General features: G+C 36.4%; 1 protein-coding gene across 1 annotated transcript in view; it reads left to right on the forward strand.

Annotated features, from left to right (window-relative positions):
- LOC134527544 (lachesin-like) overlaps nucleotides 1–22,415 on the forward strand; it is a 384,121-nt gene that overhangs the window by 269,038 nt on the left and 92,668 nt on the right. Inside the window, exon 2 of the mRNA XM_063360312.1 lies at nucleotides 13,543–13,715. Within this exon, the coding sequence (XP_063216382.1) occupies nucleotides 13,578–13,715 (138 nt within the window). The 5' untranslated portion in view covers nucleotides 13,543–13,577. The remainder of the gene's footprint in view (nucleotides 1–13,542; nucleotides 13,716–22,415) is intronic.

Here is a 22,415-nt window from a genome sequence, read left to right on the forward strand (position 1 = left end):
AAATTTATTCAAAAATTCCACACGGAGGCACCAAAGTACAATTGTAAAACATAAATGGCTTCTTGTTCCTTGTAGATCTCTGAATGTCGACTTCACAATGTCGAGCTTTGTTTAGTGATTTTCTGTGAAAGGTAAAAATATTGGGCATTAACACAAATTTTAAAAATATTATATAACCTGCACAGTTATAGCAGATAAGAGATTTAACTGTGCCGACCAAAAATGCTGCTGGGTATTTACCCCATTTCATACATTATTGTAAATTATTCTTAGTAAATTTTCTCCGTTGGGGCTATTAAAATATTATTTCTAATCACTGGCTGACTCTGTATTACAATACAAAAGTTATTATCTAGCAACGTACATTAAATAATTATAAAAAAATACAAAAACAATTACTCCACTACGTTTTTTAAATGGTCAAAAAAAACTATAAAATATGTTCTCGTAGCCTCATAAAATTTATAACCTCATACATATTCCTAACCCCATACAGATTGTCATGTAAATGTTTGATTGTTAATTTTTAATAGCTATGATAAATCTTGCAAGATTTAAAACGGAATACGTGGGGCACATGCAAAGGTTAATAGATGCATGAATTAGTTCACCTAGGTCACTAAAAATTTTATTGCACTGCATTTGATACTAACTATCGGGTGAGTTTTTCAATGACAGATACTACTCTCTACACTCCTTTCTACACGGCGGGTAGCGTCCAGCCAGCGAGGCGTCGAAAACATGTATTGTACCTCAAACAATAAACGTAATGGGTTGGTGGGAACCACCCGTAACAAATTACAATCCATTTATTGAATTCTAGGGAAGAATTTTTATAAACAGAATAAGAATTTTTAGGCCAGACATCGATAACATAGGAAACTATTATAAAAAATAATTCCGTAAATGCATTTGAGTCAGCGTGTGCATACAAATAGCGTACAATGTTGTAGGGGAACAAAATATGCCATATTTATTGTCAGAAGTAACCTGTTTACGTTAGGTGGTTTTAAATTAAAGTTAGAGTACCCAGCAATATTATTTCTTCCTGAAACAGTGTAACTTTAATTCGACAGATAAAAAGCACGTATTTTTATATTTACTGCCAAACAGAGTGAAACAAAATAAATAGCGAGTGAAAAGGTTACGCTGCGAAATTTTTTCCGATATGATATTCCTAAGTTTTTTTTATTCCGATCTACAATATGGAAAACAGTAAATAAATATCTGTCTGGCAAGTTTCTCAGCAAATGTTCAAGCAGCAGACACTTATCCCTCATCACCGCGGTGTCACGGTTTGAAATGAGGATGAGCAGTGTTAGAGCGGCCATTCTAAAAGAATTTACTTTAAGCTTTCTTTATAATGAAAACTTTTAACGGTGATGTCATTTGCCAAGTAATTTTAAAATGACATCAGAGGGTTGTAATAAAATAAGGCAGGTGGAAGGTGAAGCGCGTAAACTATTTTGTAAATTAAAACAAATTTAGTTTGTTAATGTTTTTTTGAATATCACAACAAAAAAATACATAGTTATGATTGTAATGTAGCTCAATTTAATATTTGTAAACGAACTCCGGAGAGACGCATTGACTGATATTGCCAATGTATACCATTAAAATTTTTATGTTCTGCCCGTGGATAGTATTTCATCTACGTATTTACTTAATGCATTCAAGAGTAGGTTTTATTGTTTATTACGATTCAAAATAATTTAATGAAGTTAATGGTACATCTGGAATATAATTCGGTACAGAATATATATTATATAGGCCCCTATAGGTCGAATTTCATTTTAGGTTAGAGTTTTTATTTAACTTTGAAATACAATTTTTTTTTAAATCCCTATAAATATGTGTGAGTGTGTGTGTGTGTGTAAGTTCTCTTTGCAATAGATTGAATCAATTCTTAGTGATTCGGACATGTTTTAATTTCTTTTAAGGATCCTCGTAGTGAACTTTACACTGTGAAATTTTATTTAACGTTCCGAATGCATGTAAAGTTCAATGGAAAAATTCGTGAAAAAAAAGGGGGGGGATTAGATTACAGTGACACATGATTTTCGTCAATTTCGATTCTAAAGTGGTACTTCGTTTCCATCCGGGAGTGGGAAAAAAAAAAAAAAAACGAGGTTACAGCAAGGATCGAGGATTTTACTTTCGGCAGTTTCGAAATGAAACGCGGGATGATGTTTCGTGTTTCGTCTGTTCGAAAACGTTGGCACATTGTATTTTTTTTTTTTTTTTTTTTTCCAATTTTGTGGTGGTGGGTCGATTGGGTGAACTTGTTACGAGGGCAGGCGAGAGCTGAGGTGGGCATTGATCATGCCCCTTCTCACACGGGTGGGAGGGGGGGGAAAAAGGGGGGGGGTTTGGGTGCGGTGGAAGGGGGTGGAGAGTGGGAGGTGATAGGCCCGTCACCGAACTCTCTCTCGCACGCCTGACAGGTGGATAACTGATGACCTGCTGTCAATCCGCTGTCGCGTCACCCACCCCTTCCCTTCCCCCTCTCCTGTTTCCTCCCCCCACCCTTTGCAAGTCCCTTGTCCAAGTTGACCCAGAACACCCCTGATCCCTCTACTTGAAAGCCCGGAGCCCCACGTGTCCCGACACGTGAGTGCTCGGAGATCGCAGTTCACGTAAGCTGGCGGAACGGGATGCGACCCGGAATCCTGAAGAGGAAGCGGTGACAGAGAAAGATTATTTTCTCCTTGGAGCCGCCGGGGCGAGCGTGCTACATCCCGAAGGTGTTTTTTTTTTTTTTTTTTTTGCTGTTGACGTGAGCTCGAAAAGTGACACGTATTTTTTTTCTCTCAGTGAATAAACGTGTTCCTCGTGTAGACGTCGCGGTGTTCACTTGTCAAAACACCGACGCACTACACTTACTCAAAGAACTAGCTGTTAGGTTTGTGCATAAAAATGTCATGTTCAATTGTTATTCTTCGCACCATTTTATCTGTTTCTAATATAATTTTTTTTTTACCTTTTACTTGAGTCTATGAAAATGTGTTCGAAATTATTTGATATTTAATTTTTTTAGCTGCAAAGCCATTTTTTTATGTCAGGAAAATGATATTAACAATAATAATAATCTAATGTTCTCACATTTATTAATTTTTTTTACTTTGTTCAATAATCCAGTTCAGTTTCTCCGCAATGTGGCTTGAATGACAAAGAGGGTTTACAGCATGTATACTTGACTAAATGTGCTTGGAAACGTAAAAAAAAAAAAAAAAAACTGTTCCAAGGAGCGAACGTTTAGAAAGAGATTCACTGCCCGCGTTAGAATTCACCGCCCGATCATCTATGTCGAATATTGAATCATTTGATTAGAAAAAGAAATTTTGAATTACATATATAATGAAAGAGCTCCGAAAAAAAGTGAAAAAGACCTGATTAAAAATACTAAACACTTTTTCGACAAATAAATTGTATTTATATACAGCCCATTTTCTTAAAACTAATTAAACAGCTAATACTATAGTTTCCCTTTGGCTTTGCGAACAATTGTTCACTTCGCCCGCCACAGATGTCAGTGCCGTGGTTAGCACACATTCCCGTTCCTTCCATCGCATTCACGAAATTTCCCCCCACCACTGTCCGTTTACCGAGAGCTAATATGTTACACATAAAAAAAAACACCGGGGTTTACAAAATACATCATCGTCCGATAGTTCGTCACCTGATCGTTTATCCGGCACGAAGTTGTAAACGTTCGCCCGTGCACATCGAATCGTCGTGTGGTTTTAAGGGAGGCTTCAATCTTCTCCGCCACGTAAGTAGACTTCCTGTTTAATATCCCGCTGCCAGGAACAATCGAAGGCAAGTCCTGCGTCAACATTGTCGCGAACCCACAATTGGGAAGTTGCCGTTGCAAGGAAGGTTTCTGGAGGAGGGTAGGGGAGGGTAGGTGTTGTTGAGGGAAAGCGGCGAGCGTAGTTGCCAGGCGGGCGGCGGAAAGACAATGGCCGTCCGACGTTGCCAGACCGAAACATTGGTGGAACAAATTGAATGCGGACTCAACTATTGTGCGCCTCAGTCGCGCGGCCGGGTAGAAATTTTTTTTTTTCAACTCATCCAGCTGCAAACAAAAGCATTTATACGAGGCACGAGTTTAATGGAATTTCACCACTGAATGTTATCGATTTCAGGATTCCGAGTGCTTGGGTTTCCCCCCTTCCCCCCCCCCCCCCCCCCCCCCACACATCAAAACCTTTAGTGCCATCGGCCGTCCATTGAAAAGGGGGGAGCGGAGGGGAGGAATAATGGCAAACACGTAACATTTTCATACCAGGTTTATTCCCGGAACATTTGGTTGTATTTCATATCGTTTTCTACGTACAAATAGGTTTTGTTCGGGAATGCAGTCGTGTAGGTGCAAATGATTTATTTAAATCCGCGTTTTGGTGGTGCGATTTGGCTTCATCGCTACGCGTAAACGACAGCTTAATGTATGTTTTACCGTATGTCTTTATTAATTGGGTTTTGTTGTTTGCGTGTTTATTTTAAACACAAAAACACACATAATTATTTCGCTCAGATCTGATACTAAAAAAATAAAATGTTTATAATAAAGCTGCGCTGTTAAAATCTATATGAATGAATGTTAAAAATAAATAAAAGAATTAAAATTTTTTTACAGGAATATTTTACTACCATAACCCAAGAACATCAGTCAATTTACAGTTATATAAAAATTACCTATATTTCTGTGCATTAAGGATGTTGGATCCAACTTATTTGTTAAAATGTGTACAACTAAGAAATTTAAAATATTTTCTATCTTAGGTTTTTTTTAAATTTTCCGTGATTTAAAAATTATACAAAAAATATCCTCTCATACGAAGAAAGATAAAATTATTAAGTTTTTAATTTTCATTTTTGTAAAAAAATATGTAAATTTTTTATTTCTTTATATTTTTTTAACGATCAAGTATATAATTTTTGTTCAAGTTATTTATTTTATGTCAGACATACTACTAATATTGTTACTTGTGCCTCTAAAAGCTACTTACTGTCGGTTTTCATGCTCGATTTAACTGATACGACAAAGAAAGAAGGGAAAAAAACGTGGTTCTGTAATTGCCACGCAGTTGATGGTAGCAGTTGAAACACGACTCATTGCTTCGAGAGTTTGTACTTGTTTCCACCAGAACACTCTTCTTCTATCTCTCTCTCTCTCTCTGCCTCTCTCTTTCCCGGCGAGAAATGGGGGGGGGGGGGGGAAACTTGGTGCTTCAAACTTTTCGTTTCTTGCGGTTATTCTTGCGAGCGGTCGCCTTCTCCGAGAACAGCATATCGGCTCCTCTACACGCCTACCACCCTACCCCCCTGAAACCTCCCTCTCTCTCTTAAAGTGTCGATTTTTGTTTCGCAAGTTTTAATGGTTCGGGGTTGGTAGTGCTGCTCTCGGGGTTTTCTACTCCGCTCCGACCTTATCCTCATCCCGCATTCCTTTTTTTTTTTGTCGGTCGTGAGGCTCGTTGTTCCTTTGTGCGCGCGTCCTCCTGCTAACCCCCCCTCCCCCTCACGGGGTATCGGCGGACTAATCTCGTGATCGCCACCGCGAGGACAGATTGGTCGAGCACGAGTCCTCCACCGATTGCGAGGGGTCGACGCGAGGAACTCCCCGGGATTTATCGATCCATCGAAACGTTCACTCGACGACCGGTGAAAACGTAGCTTCTTCCCGCACAAATTCGTTTCTTTTTTTTAAATTTATTTATTTTCTTTAACTGGCCCTTTTTTTAAATCGTAACTTGGCCTCACACGCATGCTGTATTTTTTTTTAGGTGTATTTCTAATATAGACTACCGATTGTAGCTGTTACCGGTATATACGCCTTTTCGTTTATATGTATCAAATTTTTATGGACAAGATAACTGCAGTAATTTTGTACAAATCACTTCCAAAATTGACACATAAAATATGGCAGTAGAAAATCTCGGGCAAATTCGTTAATGGTCCTAATCCGAATAAAAAGGTAAAAATGGGGGAAGGTTTATTTAAAATCATAAAAATAGCTATAGTTTCAATAATATGCAAAATATCACATCGTTTGAAACGTATTAGGTATAACTATTAGGAGTAACACCAATAATTTTTGGCCAAGTAAATTTTTGATTAGAACCACCATAGCTGATGAGGTGAAAAATAAGATTTGGAGGACAAAAAAATTAATAAATCCCTTCGTAGGCACACTATGGCATTCGTTAAATTCGTTGTAAATCTTACAGTTAATATCTGAAACTTTTCGTTTGAACCTTGGGGGGGGGGGGGGGGGGGGGGGGTTGAAAAACAGGGAATAGAAATAAAAAATAATTGTTTTTTTTTGGTACACTATTAAATCTATTCTTATTTATTGTGAACCTTAAAACAATTGTCTAAAAATTTCGTACTAAATAATTTTTTATGCGACCAACCATTCATGCAAGGGGTGGAAAAATTAAGGGAAAATGATAAAAAAATTTCCTATTGGTACACTATAAAATCGGTTTAAATCATTTGATTACCTTATAAATATTACCTAAAACGTTTATCAAAATCTTTTTTGATACAACCAACTATTGCTGCAAAGGTTGGAACAGGGGTTAAAGAACAAGAAAATTAATAGCTCTCTCAGCGAGCACACTATACAATCTGTTAGAATTTTTTTGTAAATATTATAAATTTATCTATAACTTTCGTCTCCAAATTTTTTTGATAACACCAACTATCCTTGCAAGGGGTTGAAGAAAAATGGGGTAGAAAAAAATAATTTATAATTTCCGTACCACGTACACTATTAAATCACTGATTATTTATTGTGAAACCTTAAAATATTATCTACCTTACTATCTTAAGATATTGTAAACCTAATAATACTTACCTGAAGTTTTCGTCTGAAACATGTTTTGATACTAACAATCATTGGTACAAAGGGTGAAAAACCGAGTTTTAAACATATAAAATCATTTCTCCCTTATTAAGTAAACTGTAAAATCTATAACAATTATCCGTTTATCTTAAAAAATTATTTAAAACTTTTTTTAGAAATATTTTTTTAAGACAAACTACTACTGCAAGGATATTTACATTATCGAATCCGTTTTTCAAAACTTTTTCGCTCCGGGGAATATGATAAAATGTTTAATCGATAATTTTGTAATATTGGAGAACATATAGGATGTTGTATTCATTGAATTATTAAACTGTTCCAGAAGTTAATAGAAGATTAAAAAACATTTCCAGAAGAAAAGCCTACTTCGAAAATTAATTCTATATGTTCTTTTAATGATTCTTTCAATGGGGAAGATTAAGACATTTTAGTTTGCTAATGTATGCTAGCTTAAGCGTTATTTCATTATTCATAAGTTTTTTTATTTACTTCACTTTATTTACGTGATAAATTTCAATCTAGCTTTTCTTTACTCAAGTCAGGAAATATTCAAAAATTAAGTTATGCTGCTAAGCTGTATGAAACATAAATTTGGTACAGTGGGAATACTTCTGAGATAGGAAACAAAGGGGTATGATCCGTAAACTGGAAATCATTAAATTTGAACGTCTCATTGGTCTGTAAATTAAAATGGAAAACAAAACCTTAAAATTACACTAGATTAAAATTAACTCCCGCAGTCCGTTCATGTGAGAATATATTAAATAAAGGGCTTTTTTCAATGAGTTTAATAAAAAGGTGGGTTTTAAGATAAAGTGAATGTGTTCTTAAGGATTCTGAACACGAGTGCTAGGAGAAGCCTGGCTCGACTCCACTCCGCCAACTCGAGCACATTTCAACCTCGCTGCTGACAGCTGACCACACGAACCGCGCCCCAACCAACCACTTCAACAGTGCTCTCCCTCCAGGAAACCTCCCGCCGGAAACATTTATTATTTCATTAACCTCGGAGGGAAGCAGCACTCATCTCGCCTGACCCGCACAGACTCCGTATTCAACAACTTGGCCTCCGTGCCATGAAGAGGGAAAAGGGTGTAAGGAAAATTGTTCACACGTTGCGTCAAAAATTAATCTGAGAACAGAATGTTGGCCAAAAATATGCACATTTGAACTACTCCAACATTTATCTTCCATGCAACGAACGTTCAAGTACGCTCACTTTCAAGTGAGCACATCATGCCGAATGTGGAATACAACAAAAGTGAGGTTTCGTTATTTAAATGGAAATTTGCCATGGGGAAAATACAGGCTGTCGATGAAATAATTTTTCCCTGTTTCAAACATACAACAGTTTATTTTAGACCATTTACAATAAATCATGCATCTAATTGTAGGTAAATTAACATAGTTTTTTTTTCTTACAAATGTTCAATATGAACACTTGTAGTCATACGGTTGGTTAACAAGTCCGGAGTAATGAAGGCCTCTTCAATTCTGTGTCTCAACTCAGGCAATCATTAGATTGGGGTGGAACGTAGACACGATCTTTTATAAAGCAATATAGGAAAAAAAACTGCATGGCGTTATGTCAGGAGAACGTAGGGGCCTGCGATATACAATCGGCGGATGTTTTTGACACATGGGGGATCACAATTCAACTTTAAACGAAACGCACGTTGACTTTAAATTACATATTATTACTCTTATCAAATTGCAGAACACATTCTTTACGCTCGAGAGTCGCCATTTTGCGTTAGTAGCGTTGCAAGCGAGAAAACAACAAAGCAGTTTTCGCGCATGCGCTTATCTAAAACTGTTTGATATACTCTTTAATGGTGACCTTGACCAACCCTCTACAACGCTTACAGTTGTTAACTAATTAAATTTATAACCCTACATTATTTTATGGACATCTGTAGATATAAGATAGGATTTTTTTCGGACATACGTAATTGCTCAAGAACGGATAAAGAAAGAAATATGTTTGAGTTCATCTATTTGTTCGATCTTAGGGTCTCTCTATGACATAGAACAACAGTGTAAAACCAGCAATGGCCCATCTAAAAAAAGTTGTTTATTAGAATAGATGTTAAGTTTGTACATACACAAACCTAGAGATGTATTCGAGCTTGAAAATAATAAGGGTATTTGCACTTTAGTTTTGATTATGGCTCAGACGCAGGTTTACAGCTGCAACAATGTGAATTGTGGCTCACACGAAAAATCTGAATTGTGAAAACACGCTTTCTTTAGATTGTACTAAGATGGATTTATTGCTCATAGAAAGGAGTAAATTTATCGTAACATTAATTAACTATAATTGACACTGAGTTAGACGCCGTTTTCAGGAAGTTGGGTATTTTCTCTTTTTAAAACTATACGCAATCGAAACCACTGCCTTCGGGTGCAAGGTACAAATATTTCAAACTGTTAAAAACATTAAAACAGCTTCCATGTTAGCTCGAGACATACAACAACAAAGCGAACAAATTTACTGGACAAGAAAATCTTATAACTAAAACATATATTGAGTTCCAACTAAATAAGAGAAACTTTCCCAGTATTTGTAACTTATAAAACATACAATTTATACTGAGAACTGGCTTGGGACCAGTTTGGTTTTGTAAAGTCCAACAACGATAATCGTTTGATTTCCGTCAGATGTTTTGTTTTCACTATGGTCTGAATAATTATAGTTTCGGGCAGGTAAAGGTAGCCTTATTTGGTTACCGTTCAAATGAACACTTTGAGCCAGATCTTAAGACCTAATTCTAGTATCATTCAACCACATGTGCAGATATCCCTTCCGGGTGTCTTGTGACTTACACATGAAAGAACAAAGTAAAGAATATGGGGGTTAAACTATAAATATGTCGTTTTGGTGGTCATAATTTTAAACAACGTACAAGTTTATTGCTTTGTTTTTGTGTGCTGGACAATAAACCTGTTAGTTACAACGAGCCGAAATAATTAAATTGTAATACGTTGGACTTCCTTTCTGAAGAGCATTTAGGGATTAAAATCATATCCAAATATCCTCATTTCATTTTCACATGGTAAGCATAGAAAGCAGGGATTGATTATTAGTTTTTTCAAATGGGCCAAAATAGATTCTGTCCATCAAATTATTGATTTCGTTTTTTTTTCTTTTCAATATTCTTATGACAATACTGTCCATACATACTGGGGGAAACATTGTTCAAAATGATAGTACAGTTATTTTAGTTTATGTGTATTTATTATACTCAAACTTAAAACTTAATTCTTGATTTGTAACATTTCTATTACTAGCTGCAAAATTGTTAAGATCTGATTAATCTAGTATGTGCACACGCCCTTGTTTCGTGAACGCACCCAACTTTCAACTTGCACTTGTCTACGACTAAAACGCGTCTCATCTTCATTGTGCAATCAGCATTTTAATGGCCATTTACTCTCTCTCTCAAGAACAGTTTCGCAGGCTTCTACGGCTATTGTAGCTTGGCTTATGGGTTCTAGCCGCGTCCTTGGCGAACAATTCACCGACGTTTCGGAGCAGCTCCCTGATGATGGCGAATGCAATGTCGACCGACATTATTCGCCAAGGACGCGGCTACAACCTAGCAACAAAGCTACTTTTGGGCACAAATTTGTAATGTAATGAAAAGTTTTGTAAATGATATACCGCGTCAAGAATTGTCGCAAGACATACCAATAATGCGACAGAATGCGCCACGCGACTAGTCCAGCCGCCTCACAGCGGCGTCGTGAGGGACAGGGAGACCCAGGCGCTGGCCCTGTATCTCTACTCACTGACGGCTAAATTCTTCGAAGTAGGCATCGAGAAGATTGTATTACAATAGGACAAATGCCTCTATCGTTTCGGCGATTATGTAAAGAATAAATAAGACTTACTTTTTGACGTGAATACGTCTTTAAAATTACTTCCATAGTAGGAAGCAATCAAAAACACGAATGATAACAAAATCGAGGTTTAGAGTTTGGTGTTGCAGCTAAATATCAATCAACTCCATCCGAGATTTAATTACACCATTCGATAGTTAAAGGATCAAATAATTCGGAGGATTTGACGCATCGAGCGCGTTGGAGGAGGAAGCGCCACCATTTTGAGGTCATTTTGTTGCGTTTAGAGATTTCCATTTAGTATAACTTTCGACTCGGAAAAACTAAGACCTTGGTTTGAGTTTCAATCGTCTGCGCTCGTCAAAATCTATCGATTTCATGTAACATTAGTGTAAAATAATTACAGTGAATATAAATGGTGTTAAAATAAAAAAAAGCGTATTTTATATTTTGTATAGATAATATTACCTGTTACGTACACGTATTTACGTACAACACACGGCCGTGTCGATGAGACGGCCAAACTCCGATTTTTGTAGTGAATTTTTTATTTTATGTAAATTTGACTTTTTTATACAGCCCATCAAAGGTTGAAAAAAAAACGGCCCTCGTAGTAAGAAAATTATTAAGGCAAGACGGTATGTACGTTTTCGTTACGGTACATATTTCTGTTTTGTTACCCGTATGTTTCGATGTGACTTTAAAGACGTTTCACGTAAAAAAAAAATAGCGGTATATAGAGGGCTAAGAATTTCAGGCTGACGTCGGATGAAACCCCGGGGGAGTTTCCGCTAACGACCCGAGCGGCGACGTGCCAGTTTTCCGGGCCCGCGAGCGTACCGAGCTCCAATTTGCAGTTGGCCCGGGGGTACAGTAATTAGGTCGGCGCAGAGCCTCCCCATTCATCTCCGGACTCTTTCTTGGCGGAGTTCCACGAGGGGAGAGGCGCCCGCTGCAGGGGCCAAGCGGCGCCTGGATTTGGGGCGGCGGACGGGAAGGATGGGTTAAAGTGGGCCGGGGACAGGACTGCGGAAAATGAGGAGGAGGGGGAGAGGGTGGTGTGTCCTAGAGCATGGCCTCAGGTTTCCGGAGGCGAATCCGAGGTGGTACTTCCCTTCTCCTGGGAGCGATTTACGTCGGGTCTCTTTCAGCTTCGCATTACGCTGCGCAACACTTAGGATAAACTACCAAGCTTTGTAATTTGTAATTTTTTAGTTTTAATATCAGTTTTACTTAATTTATGAAAAATATTTGCATGACATTGAAAGAATATAAGATATTGATATAAGCAATGAGCCACAATTATTATAAACGACCTCCGTAGCTCAGCCTTATGCACGCTGGCTTTTAGTGCTAATGGTTCTGGGTTCGAGTCAGGGTTAAAAGCTGCAACCACAACCCGAACAGTTCCGAGGTTAAACGAAGTGAATGGTTAGTTAAGTTTCGTCAGTGTAACAAACAATTTTTCTCTTTTTCCGGAAGGGTATTTTAGGTTTTTATTACGTTATCGTAAATAAAATGAACGGTTGGTTAGGTTAGGTTACCATTATTTAAAGTACTCATGGCCATAAAATATACAAACCCTTGCAATATTGTGTTGTTTTTTTTTTTTTTTTTTTTTTTTTTTTTTCCACGAGTGATCGGAAAACGTTAGGGATATTCAGAACTGTTCGGCAGTGGATCTCATCCCCGGCAATGGCGTAAATTTTTAATGTCTTAGAATGGCCAAAAATATGTCACTTGTCAACAAATAGACAACGATGACGATACGCAGTTGTAAATACGACTTATATTACTTAATTGCATTTTAAGGATGTTTTATTGTAAGGTCATATTCTCGTAAAATATGCATCTACAAAATATTTCTCATCTTTAGATTAATAGTTATTTTACAAATGTTTCGCATGTTTAAAATTCACGATAGACAATTCAATTTAAAGTGTTTGTTTAGAAGAGTGTTTTATTTTGATTTAATACAATTTATTGGACATAACGCCATTGCAGTATTTTTGTGCCTGATGACGGGAACACAAGTCAGTTCCCGAAATGTGGGAACTGTTTTCTCATAGGAAAACTGCTGTATTCGTCGATGCTGTCGTAGTTGTTTTGTTCATAATACCAGTTTATTTTTATCGTTGGGTTCGTGTAATTGCTACTTAGCCCAAGTTTGGTTGTCTGTCCGCATTTACTGATATTGTTAAAACTGTCTAGTCGTTGTTAGCCCACCGTTATCGTCTGCGCTTTTAATTTCTCTCTATATAAAAATCTCTCCTTATATATCTCATATATATTCATATATTTCCATATCCCTCTAAATCTTTATGTATCTATTTTTTATGTATATCAACCCATCTTATATCAATATCTCTCAACATCTCTCAATACATCTATATACATCCCTCGCTTTATTTCTTTATATCTCTCTATTTATCCGTAAATCCTCTTCTCTCTTTACATCTAGATCTCTCTTTATATCTATATATCTCTATGTCTATATCTTCCTATCTATTACATCTGTATCAATTGTTTTACCTGTCACAGGTGTAACATTATTATATATAAACCGCGCGTATTCGAATACAATGATGTGTTGAAATTTCAAAGCAATAGGTGAAGAACTATCTGAGATTCAGGATTTTAAACGAACGAACATTTACGTTTTAATTTATATAGATATGCATTATTGAATTTTTTTTACCATGACAAATAGTGCAAAACTGCAATTTGTGTGTCCAAAAAAAATGTTGAATTGACCATCGCATGAATCATTCAAATCACGCATAGTGTGTTATGTTACGTTTGTTTGTTTGTTTGTTTGCGCGCAGCTCTCGGCGCCGACGGCGTGGTGGCGCTGCCGCCGATGCACCAGCACGCGAAGCGCTTCAGCGGCCTGTACACGGGTCCCTACTTCGACCCCTCCACCACCACCAACATCACCACCCAGCTGGGCACGCACGCCTACTTGCCCTGCAAGGTCAAGCAGCTGGGGAACAAGTCGGTGAGCAACTAGCACTACGCTCTTCACCCCCCCCCCCTAACGACCAAGCATTCATGCATGCCCCTTTGCCGACCAAGTCGACGATATCCCCGTGTACAGTATCCCCGTATGCCCAGTTAGAAAAGTAAAAAGTCGGTTTACGGACGATAGTTTAACGTGACAACGTCATAACAAAAAATTGATGAAATGATTTCATACTTTTATGAATAAAAATGAATCATTATTATTGAATTATCACTATTTTGTATGGATACGAAGAAGGAGTGAAATGAAATCTACAATATTTAAATGATAAATTTACTTTTATTTGCACTCGTTAATTCGAATATGTTTATTAATTTAACGAAGAGATTATTTTAACTAAAACTTTTATACATGTTTGCTATTTAACTTCTTCCAATCTGTGTTATTCTGTTAAGGATAGGACGATGATAGGAAAAGTAGGAAACGAATGGGAGTGTTTCAAGTTTAATGTGCCTCGAAAAAGTCAAATTGATGGTTGTTCCAATCGAGTGGAAGAGAGATAGCTGCGGCGCAAGCGTACAATGAGCGTAACGGGACACAGCGTAACGGGACAGTGTGCGTAACGGGACACTTTTTCGTGCGTGCAGCCAGCGTTCATTGATTTATTAGACGTCACGTCAAAAACTTCAATAGTATCAACTGTAAGCGTTGCAGAGTGTTGGGTCAAGGTTAAAATTAAAAAGTAGCTCAAAACAGATTTAGGTAAGAGCATGCACGAGTACTGCTTTGTTGTTTTCTCACTTGTGTCGCCACCTACGCAAAATGACGTCTCCCGAGCATAATTTTTCCCAAGTTAGTAGAGGGAGAACCTGTAAACTTTATTTGGCAACAGAATGGAGACCCTTCACCGTTGGAATTTCTTCGTACGAGAGTGGTTGAACGTCGAAGTCCCTGACCTTTTTGATTGGTCGTGATGTTCGGGACGATAGAGCTATTTTTCGCTGGCCTCCACGTTCACCTGACATAACGCCATTCGATTTTTTTTTTCCTTTGGAGCTTTTTTTAAAGATCGTTCCTACGTTCCGCCGCTTTCTAATGATCTGCCAGAGTTGAGACGCAGAATTTGAGAAGCTTTTGCTCCGGACGTGTTAACCAAATTGTGGGAAGAATTGGACTTTAGATTAGATGTGAACAGTAGGTATACTTAAAGGTCCACATGTTGAACATTTTTAAGAAAATCTAGGTTAGTAGGCCAAACCCTCAAGTTGATGAAAGGTTTGTTGTAAATAGTCAAAATGAATCTCTTATAATATATCATTTAAACATTGGACATTATTTGATGGAAAACCTGTATAATTAGAAAAGCATAAAGTATTTCCTTTTGGTATGTAAACTTATAAGCAGAAAAGAAATTTGTTGAATTAGAGTTATAACAATTATTAAATTCAAATAATAAAATTATTTTACTTTATCATATTATACCATTAAATGTTGACATGGAACGACTCCAATAAAGACAACAAATTTAAACGTCTCAGAACCAATACAGACAAAGATCAAAAACAATAATAAATATGCGAAGTGTGAATCTAGCACCACTCGTATCACGCAAATAACAAGATACTTACAAATTCGCTAAAAGGGAATTCAATAGCATTAGCAACCGCAGGCCATAATCGTATTAAATCGGACGGGAAATATTGAACGTGTATAAACACATTTATCAAGATTACAATTTAAAAATAAACTCAATATTACGTTAAATAATAATAGAAACATCAAAGCGTATACGATTTATGATCCAAATGTTTATGTGTACTACAAAAAGGGCAGAGTAGTCACTATGGTAAAGTTAAAAATACTGAGTTGGTATTTTACGAACGGCAAAGTCTATGAAAATCGAAGTTCCATGATAAAATTTACAATCTTCAAAGGCAAATGTAAGGACACGACTAATCCCTAACAGGGCACAGGTCGTAATATTTTTAGACAGCTGCTAATTAATTTTTTCAGATAAATAAATAAACATTAAAAAGCGTAAACAAGATTTGGCTAGCCAAGAAACCGAATATCATTGTATTTTTACTTAAATATGTCGCTACAAACTCTTGAAAGACCACAAGAATGCATGAAACGAAGCTAACGACTGTTCCTTTCACGAAAGACTGCATGTGCGACTGTTTGGGAGGCCAACATAAATGGCTGACATCAACATTGCAATATCCTTTACGCTAAAGTATTCTTTAAAGAGGTATTCGGAAACATAAATAAAAAATTTCACTGGTGGTATTAATTTGCCGAGTCGACATTTACACACACTTACAATTAATTTTCAAGTTGGGATTAGACCACAGCTGTAACTAATTATTTTCGCACTCAGACCATATACGTCCCTAATGGCGAAACACCTACAATCTACGAAGTGCGTCTTTACAACTCCGTTAAACAGAACAAATACAACAGCCTTTGTTATTTGAGGTAGGGGTAACCTACCATAACAGCTTCACAGTCCCGTATTGTCGTGGGCAAAGTCTACCTTTCCTGCAACCACGTGACACAGACGGTGACTAACCATCAAGAGTTTGCGCAGAAACAAAACTGGGGTAGCCGACTTTTTTTTTTTTTATCTAAACGTAACTATAGTGACACAACTCTCAAACTGAACGTCAGATTTCGTTTAAGATAACACAGTTTCATCTTACGTTAGCATTTCATACCACTAAAATATAACTGCAAAAACCACAAGTAAATAAAAAGAAAAGTTTTACAATCTTGGAAATACCTTAACGTTTTCAAACTATTGCTAGGAAATCACAACAACCTTTATCTGGATTGAAAAAAAAGGGGGGAGGGAAGCGACGTGGTATGTAATAGGCACGATGACATAGATTTCGCCATGGTACACAGTCATACAAACTCGCTATATAATCTGCATCCACCCCACAATTTATACGTCCTGATTGAGCTTCATTAGTTACTCGCTTCAGTGTCTTTGTTAACAGTTAATAATTAAAGAGCTTAAGGTCTCGTCAACATAGGGGCCGTTGGACAATTGAAGAGCCACGAGTGGTAAATGGAGCATTGGCATAGTTCATTGGCGCAGAAGAAACTGCGATAAAACCCGCCCGTTCACGGAAAAGTCATCCACATTTCCTCAAAAAAATTACATCGCAGGGAATCGAACCCGGATCGTTGAGGTGGGAGGCTAGTAATATGAACACACAACTGCCGTATTTGTAAAGATTTCATTAACAAATTTTGGAATTTTTGGCTATAAGTCTCTTTAGCAGGTACCTATACAGTGAAGCTGCACAATAGTAAAATATTAGACTTGCACTCAGGGAAACCGGGTTTACAATATTTTCTAGCTGTGTCTGTTTGTGCCTGATGACGGGAACAGATAACATTTTCCGGAACTTCGCAACTGTTTTGTCATAGGAAACCTACTGTGTTAGTCGGCGTTGTTGTCCTTGTGTTGTCCATAATATCTGTTTTTCTTCATCTTTGTGTTCGTATATTTTTATTCTGTTGTCCATGTTTTGTTGTCTGCCTGCATTTACTGCTATTTTTGAAAATGTGTCGTCATTGTTAGCCCACTGTGTTCGTCTACGCCGTTATTATTTTTCATTCCTGAATTCCTTCCACGAAATTCTTGCGCTGCCTGATATTTAAGTTTAAATGTGTTTGCCTGTGCTGTCGTCGTTGTGTTTTCAATAATACCTGTTTAGGCACATCGTAGGGTTTATCTGTTTGACTTTGCTGAATAAGGGTTGTTCTCTATAGGTTTATGTTTTCATTTTTATTTCACAATTTTCATTCTTTTTCCATGTGCAAAACTGCCAAGACGTATGTCGTAGAAATTGTGTTAAATAAAAATTTCTCATTCAATGAATTAATTAATGAACATATTTTCTAGTTTTCATATATTTCGGCCATGAATCCCTAAATCATCATAGGAAAACCTAAGATTGTTACTTATTGTTAAAGGCACCTGTATTTCGTGGGAAATGTTACTGTTTGGTTTAAATTGCAGACAGCATGTTATTGTTTGACACTATTGGTATTATTTTTGGCTCAGGTCAGCGATGCTTGCATCTCTGCACGTATAACTGCACCAATGAGAACGCGGTTATTTTCCACGATTTAACTTGAAATAGCTATCCAATTTGAAGCCCACCAACCATTCTATTACTAACAAGCTATACAAGGTTTTGACAAAATGTTAAAATAGTTAATGATCGACACATTTCCTTATTTCCCTGCTTTTGTCCGCGGTGTGTTTCCGTCTCTGATATCGACTTCGAAGAGGCATATTGATAACAAAATACACCAAGTTGGTTAAAGAAAAAAAAAATAACAAATCATAACTCAGTGTCATAAAGAAAAGATTCGTCTGACAAATCGTCTAGAAGGATTTTAAGAAAGTTATAGAAAATCGAATTTGGAAAGCATGGGAATAGATTGGAACACCGGTCTTCCTGATTCAGAATTTAATACTTTACTTTTAAGCAAACTTTCGCAATGCTCTTTTTTATAAAAAGTTACTGGGAAAATTTTCTTTAGCACAAGTATTTGCATTCACGTAAATATATATATTTTGGTTAATTCACTGGTTTTGGTTCATTAGAAGTGACCATAAATTAAGTTCATGATACGCAGAGAATTTTTCATATATTTTAAAACAGTATAAAAAGCTCCCAAAATTTACACAATGTCTTTCAAAATAGTTTATAAATAATAATTTAAACACTTTTTGGGTTTTAAACTTACCTGTATGCCAGTTATTTTTGGGTGTGATTGTCTGTTAAATATTATAAACAAATGCGAATGAATGTTTTATAGAATGTGCGTAAACTGCTTTTCAAGACCTTTTTTTATCGTCTGTAATAAAGTTCAACGCGAACTTTTTTTTGGGAACTTCCATGATTGGAGGACTTGACATTTTCCCATAATGTGGTGCTGCAATTTGTCATATTGTGTCCTGGAAGAGGAAGTACGCCTCTGCTTCTGGGATCTTTCCTAACGAAGGATTTATTTGGGATAGCGACATTACTGTCTCATTCCTAACGCCGCGCCGTGCCGTTGGAAAGGAGGCGAAATCAATGGCATTTCCAGTCCTGCTTTAGCTCCTGAGGTGAAAAGCGCCATTGGTAAGTGACAGCTAAACCAATGCAAGCATTCGATATATGCATTCTTATATTTTCAGGATTGCTTTGAAATACTTATTGTGAGTTACGAGGGTATTGCACCGTCAGTTGATACAAGCTCTACGTTAGCTGGATAAACTATTCATGTGGTGGTAGATTTAAATGCAAATAAATTTTTTTTATAGAACTGACATTTTATGTGGATTACTACATTTGTAAAGAGTTCGCTGACGAATAAATTTAAAGGTCAATAGAAATATATTTTGACGTGACAACGTCTAATAAATCGATGAACGCCGGCTGCACGCACGAAAAAGGATTACTTATTGTCCCGTTACGCTCATTGTATGCTTGCGCCGCATCTATCTCTCTTTGACTCGGTTGGAACAACCATCGATTTGACTTTTTCGAGGCACATTAAACTTGAAACACTCCCATTCGTTTCCTAACTTTACTATCATCGTCCTATCCTTAACAGAATAACACAGATTGGAAGAAGTTAAATAGCAAACATGTATAAAAGTTATAGTTAAAATAATCTGTTCGTTAAAGTAATAAACAGATTTGAATTAATGAGTGCAAATAAAAGTAAAATTATCAATTAAATTGTAGATTTCATTTCACTCCTTCTTTGTATCCATACAGAATAGTGATAATTCAATAATAATGATTCAATTTTATTAATAAATGTATGCAGTCATTTCATCAATGATTTGTTATGACGTTGTCACGTTAAACTATCGTCCGTAAACCGACTTTACAGACAACCAATTTTTTTTAAAATATTTTATTGGGCGAATGTGCAGAAAAAAAATTGAATATTTAATTTTCATATATCACATAAGGGGTGTGACTACTCAGCTGCGATTTTTTTCTATTGAATATAAGTTTCTTGCAGGGAAATAAATAAACTCGTCAGTTGTCACGAGCATTCATTTAACGGCACACAGGACCACTCGCCAACCGTTCACCTGAACGCTCTTCCGGTTCGCTTCGCGATCTAAAACAAAAACAAAAACAAAAACAAAAAAAAACTAGGAAGAGACCGAAGGGATGAAGGCAGGTTGTCTCCCGAAAAACAAAGGACGTCAGGGCGTGTTTAATTAGTTTCGCCACTCGAAATGGATTGGAGAGGTAAACTCTTTCTCCTGTCTGTCACGAAGCCACCGCGCGCAGAGGGTACTTCCATTAGGGCCTAGTGGAACGTTATAAACCCCACCAGGATCGCCGAGGGAATTTTTTGTTTTTTGCTAGAAATTTCCCTCCCTCGCTGGCTCCAGCGATTCAGGCTGGAAGAAAAAAGAAGAAAAACGCAGAAAAAATTAAATGTAATTAAATAGAAATAATTTCAGTGTACTGAAAAATCTTTGAAGCAATGAATCAGGAGAAAAGCATTAATAGTTAAGATGGATTCACTTAAGAGGTAAAAATCCGCAAGGAATTTAATTAAATTTAAATAATTCACGCCAAGAACTATAAATGCAAATAATATAACACAGTCACTGCTAGTCATATTTTAAAGTTCATGTTTCTTGACATATTACTAGGGAAAAAATACATAAAATTAAAAAATAATATTAAATAAATAAAATATATATAAATAAATAAAAAATAATATTATTAAAGGTGTAGCCTAAATATTTTTGCGTGTAAAACAAATTTTAATGAATATAGCAAATGTATTTTTAAGACTGGAAACCTCAAATAAAAGTTATAAATAAATTAATACCAGGTGTCCTTAGACTAAAAATAAACTTAATTTTAAATATTACAAATGTTTTATAAATAATTTTACCCAAGGAAACTCACAAACAATTGTATGACGTTACTTAATAAATAATTAATTCATCAAATACTTTTGGTATCGTTGAAAATAATATAGGTATTTAAGAAAATATGACAAAGCTCTTTACTATCGCATTAAAACTAAGCAAACGGGAAAAATACTTCTAATACTAAACAAGAAAAAGAGTAAGTTAAACCGTAAGAAATTTAATAGTTTCGTTATTTCTATAAACTACATAAACTTGCGTTTCTTTACTTTAGGATGAGTTTTAAAAAACTATTTCAATTGAAAAGTCGCAGCTCTTAAAACATTAGACATGATGTATATATTTTTTTTTAGCAAATTCATTATAATGCTAATATTTTAAACTTAAAGTAAAAAAAAGGGGGGGAAATGTGTTCGAACCTGAAGAGGATATTTTGCAGCATACTCGGAATACAATGCATCAGGGATCGGAAAGAAACTAAATTCCTCACGATGGACCTCGAGAAAAACATTAGAGAACGGAACTAGCTAACTTGAACAGAGTTTTGCTCTGGGTCACACTGAAGATAACTTTAATTTACGGTAAGAATGGTAGAAAGAACGAAGGAGTTAGGATAGAGAAAAGCGCGATACTTTAAAGAGTAGACAATCTAATACACGCAATTCGCCTTTGAAAAGCGAAACAATATCACACCTACGAATACTAGCCAATAAAAGGACCCCGCCTACCTGGGCACACATGCGGTGTGCACGAATTCAGAAAAAAAATACGCAATATAAAAACTTCTCACGATACCCCAGTGGTACCTCTTTACGAAAACCATTTAAGAATACACCGCCACGGTTAGATGAGAAGTTCTGTTTCCATAATTCATTTTTAAACTGTATTTTTGGAAGAATGAAAATGACTGAAACGCGTATTCACCATTTTTGGGCTTGATTCTTGAAAGCATTTAAAGGCCTTGCATTACACCATGTATTCATTTCTCCGCCACGTAATGTTATGTTACCGATGAAATTTCATTTTTCAATATGTACGACGAGAAGACTGCGCACTAGTTCAGAGCCATGCGCTTAGAGGCGATACCGCGTTAGAACCACCAGCGAGAGTCACATTTATCATCACGCGTCTTTAACAAAAACACGTTCCTAGGCGGACTCCTTAAACTAAACGCTGGTTTGAGAATCACAGGTGAAAATTACAAAGTACACCAGTCAGCATGCTAGTTGGTTCCTAAGGGGCACCTTTTGGGCGGTGAATTAACATTTCTGTTGGGGGATCAGTTCTCTGTATAGAGTCATTAAAGTGCAATATTTAAAAACGTTATTACGTTGCCACGTGTATACAAGCTTGCGTAGCTCAACGAAGAAATGCAATATAGCCTGCAGGTTTTAGCGTCTTGTAATCCACACTTAAAACGCATTTTTATACATTTCCCTTGTATATGTCTGTACCTTGAAGGCATTAAACAGTATTTCACCTTAAAAAAAAATTATTTCTGAGGGGAGAAATTTATTAGTTACCTAATTTGCGGCTTCTCTCTTAACTACTAAGGTATTTGTTATTTGGCAGCATTATTATCTCGGAGTAAAACGTAGGTTGTAGTTTGTGAATTTATTTTACAATATTGTTTTACCCTATGAATTGATTGTTTAATTTATTTTAAAATATATATCCTTAAAAATAACCTTATCTTGAAATATTGTTTATACAACTAAAATGTTTCTAACTTTGTGGTTCAAAAAACTGTACAAAATGAGTAAAAATTAGAACTGCGGTCTCATGCCTCTGTGGTAGTGATAGATGAATAAATATTA

Source organism: Bacillus rossius, chromosome 1, assembly GCF_032445375.1.
Source record: "Bacillus rossius redtenbacheri isolate Brsri chromosome 1, Brsri_v3, whole genome shotgun sequence".
Classification (NCBI taxonomy): domain Eukaryota; kingdom Metazoa; phylum Arthropoda; class Insecta; order Phasmatodea; family Bacillidae; genus Bacillus; species Bacillus rossius.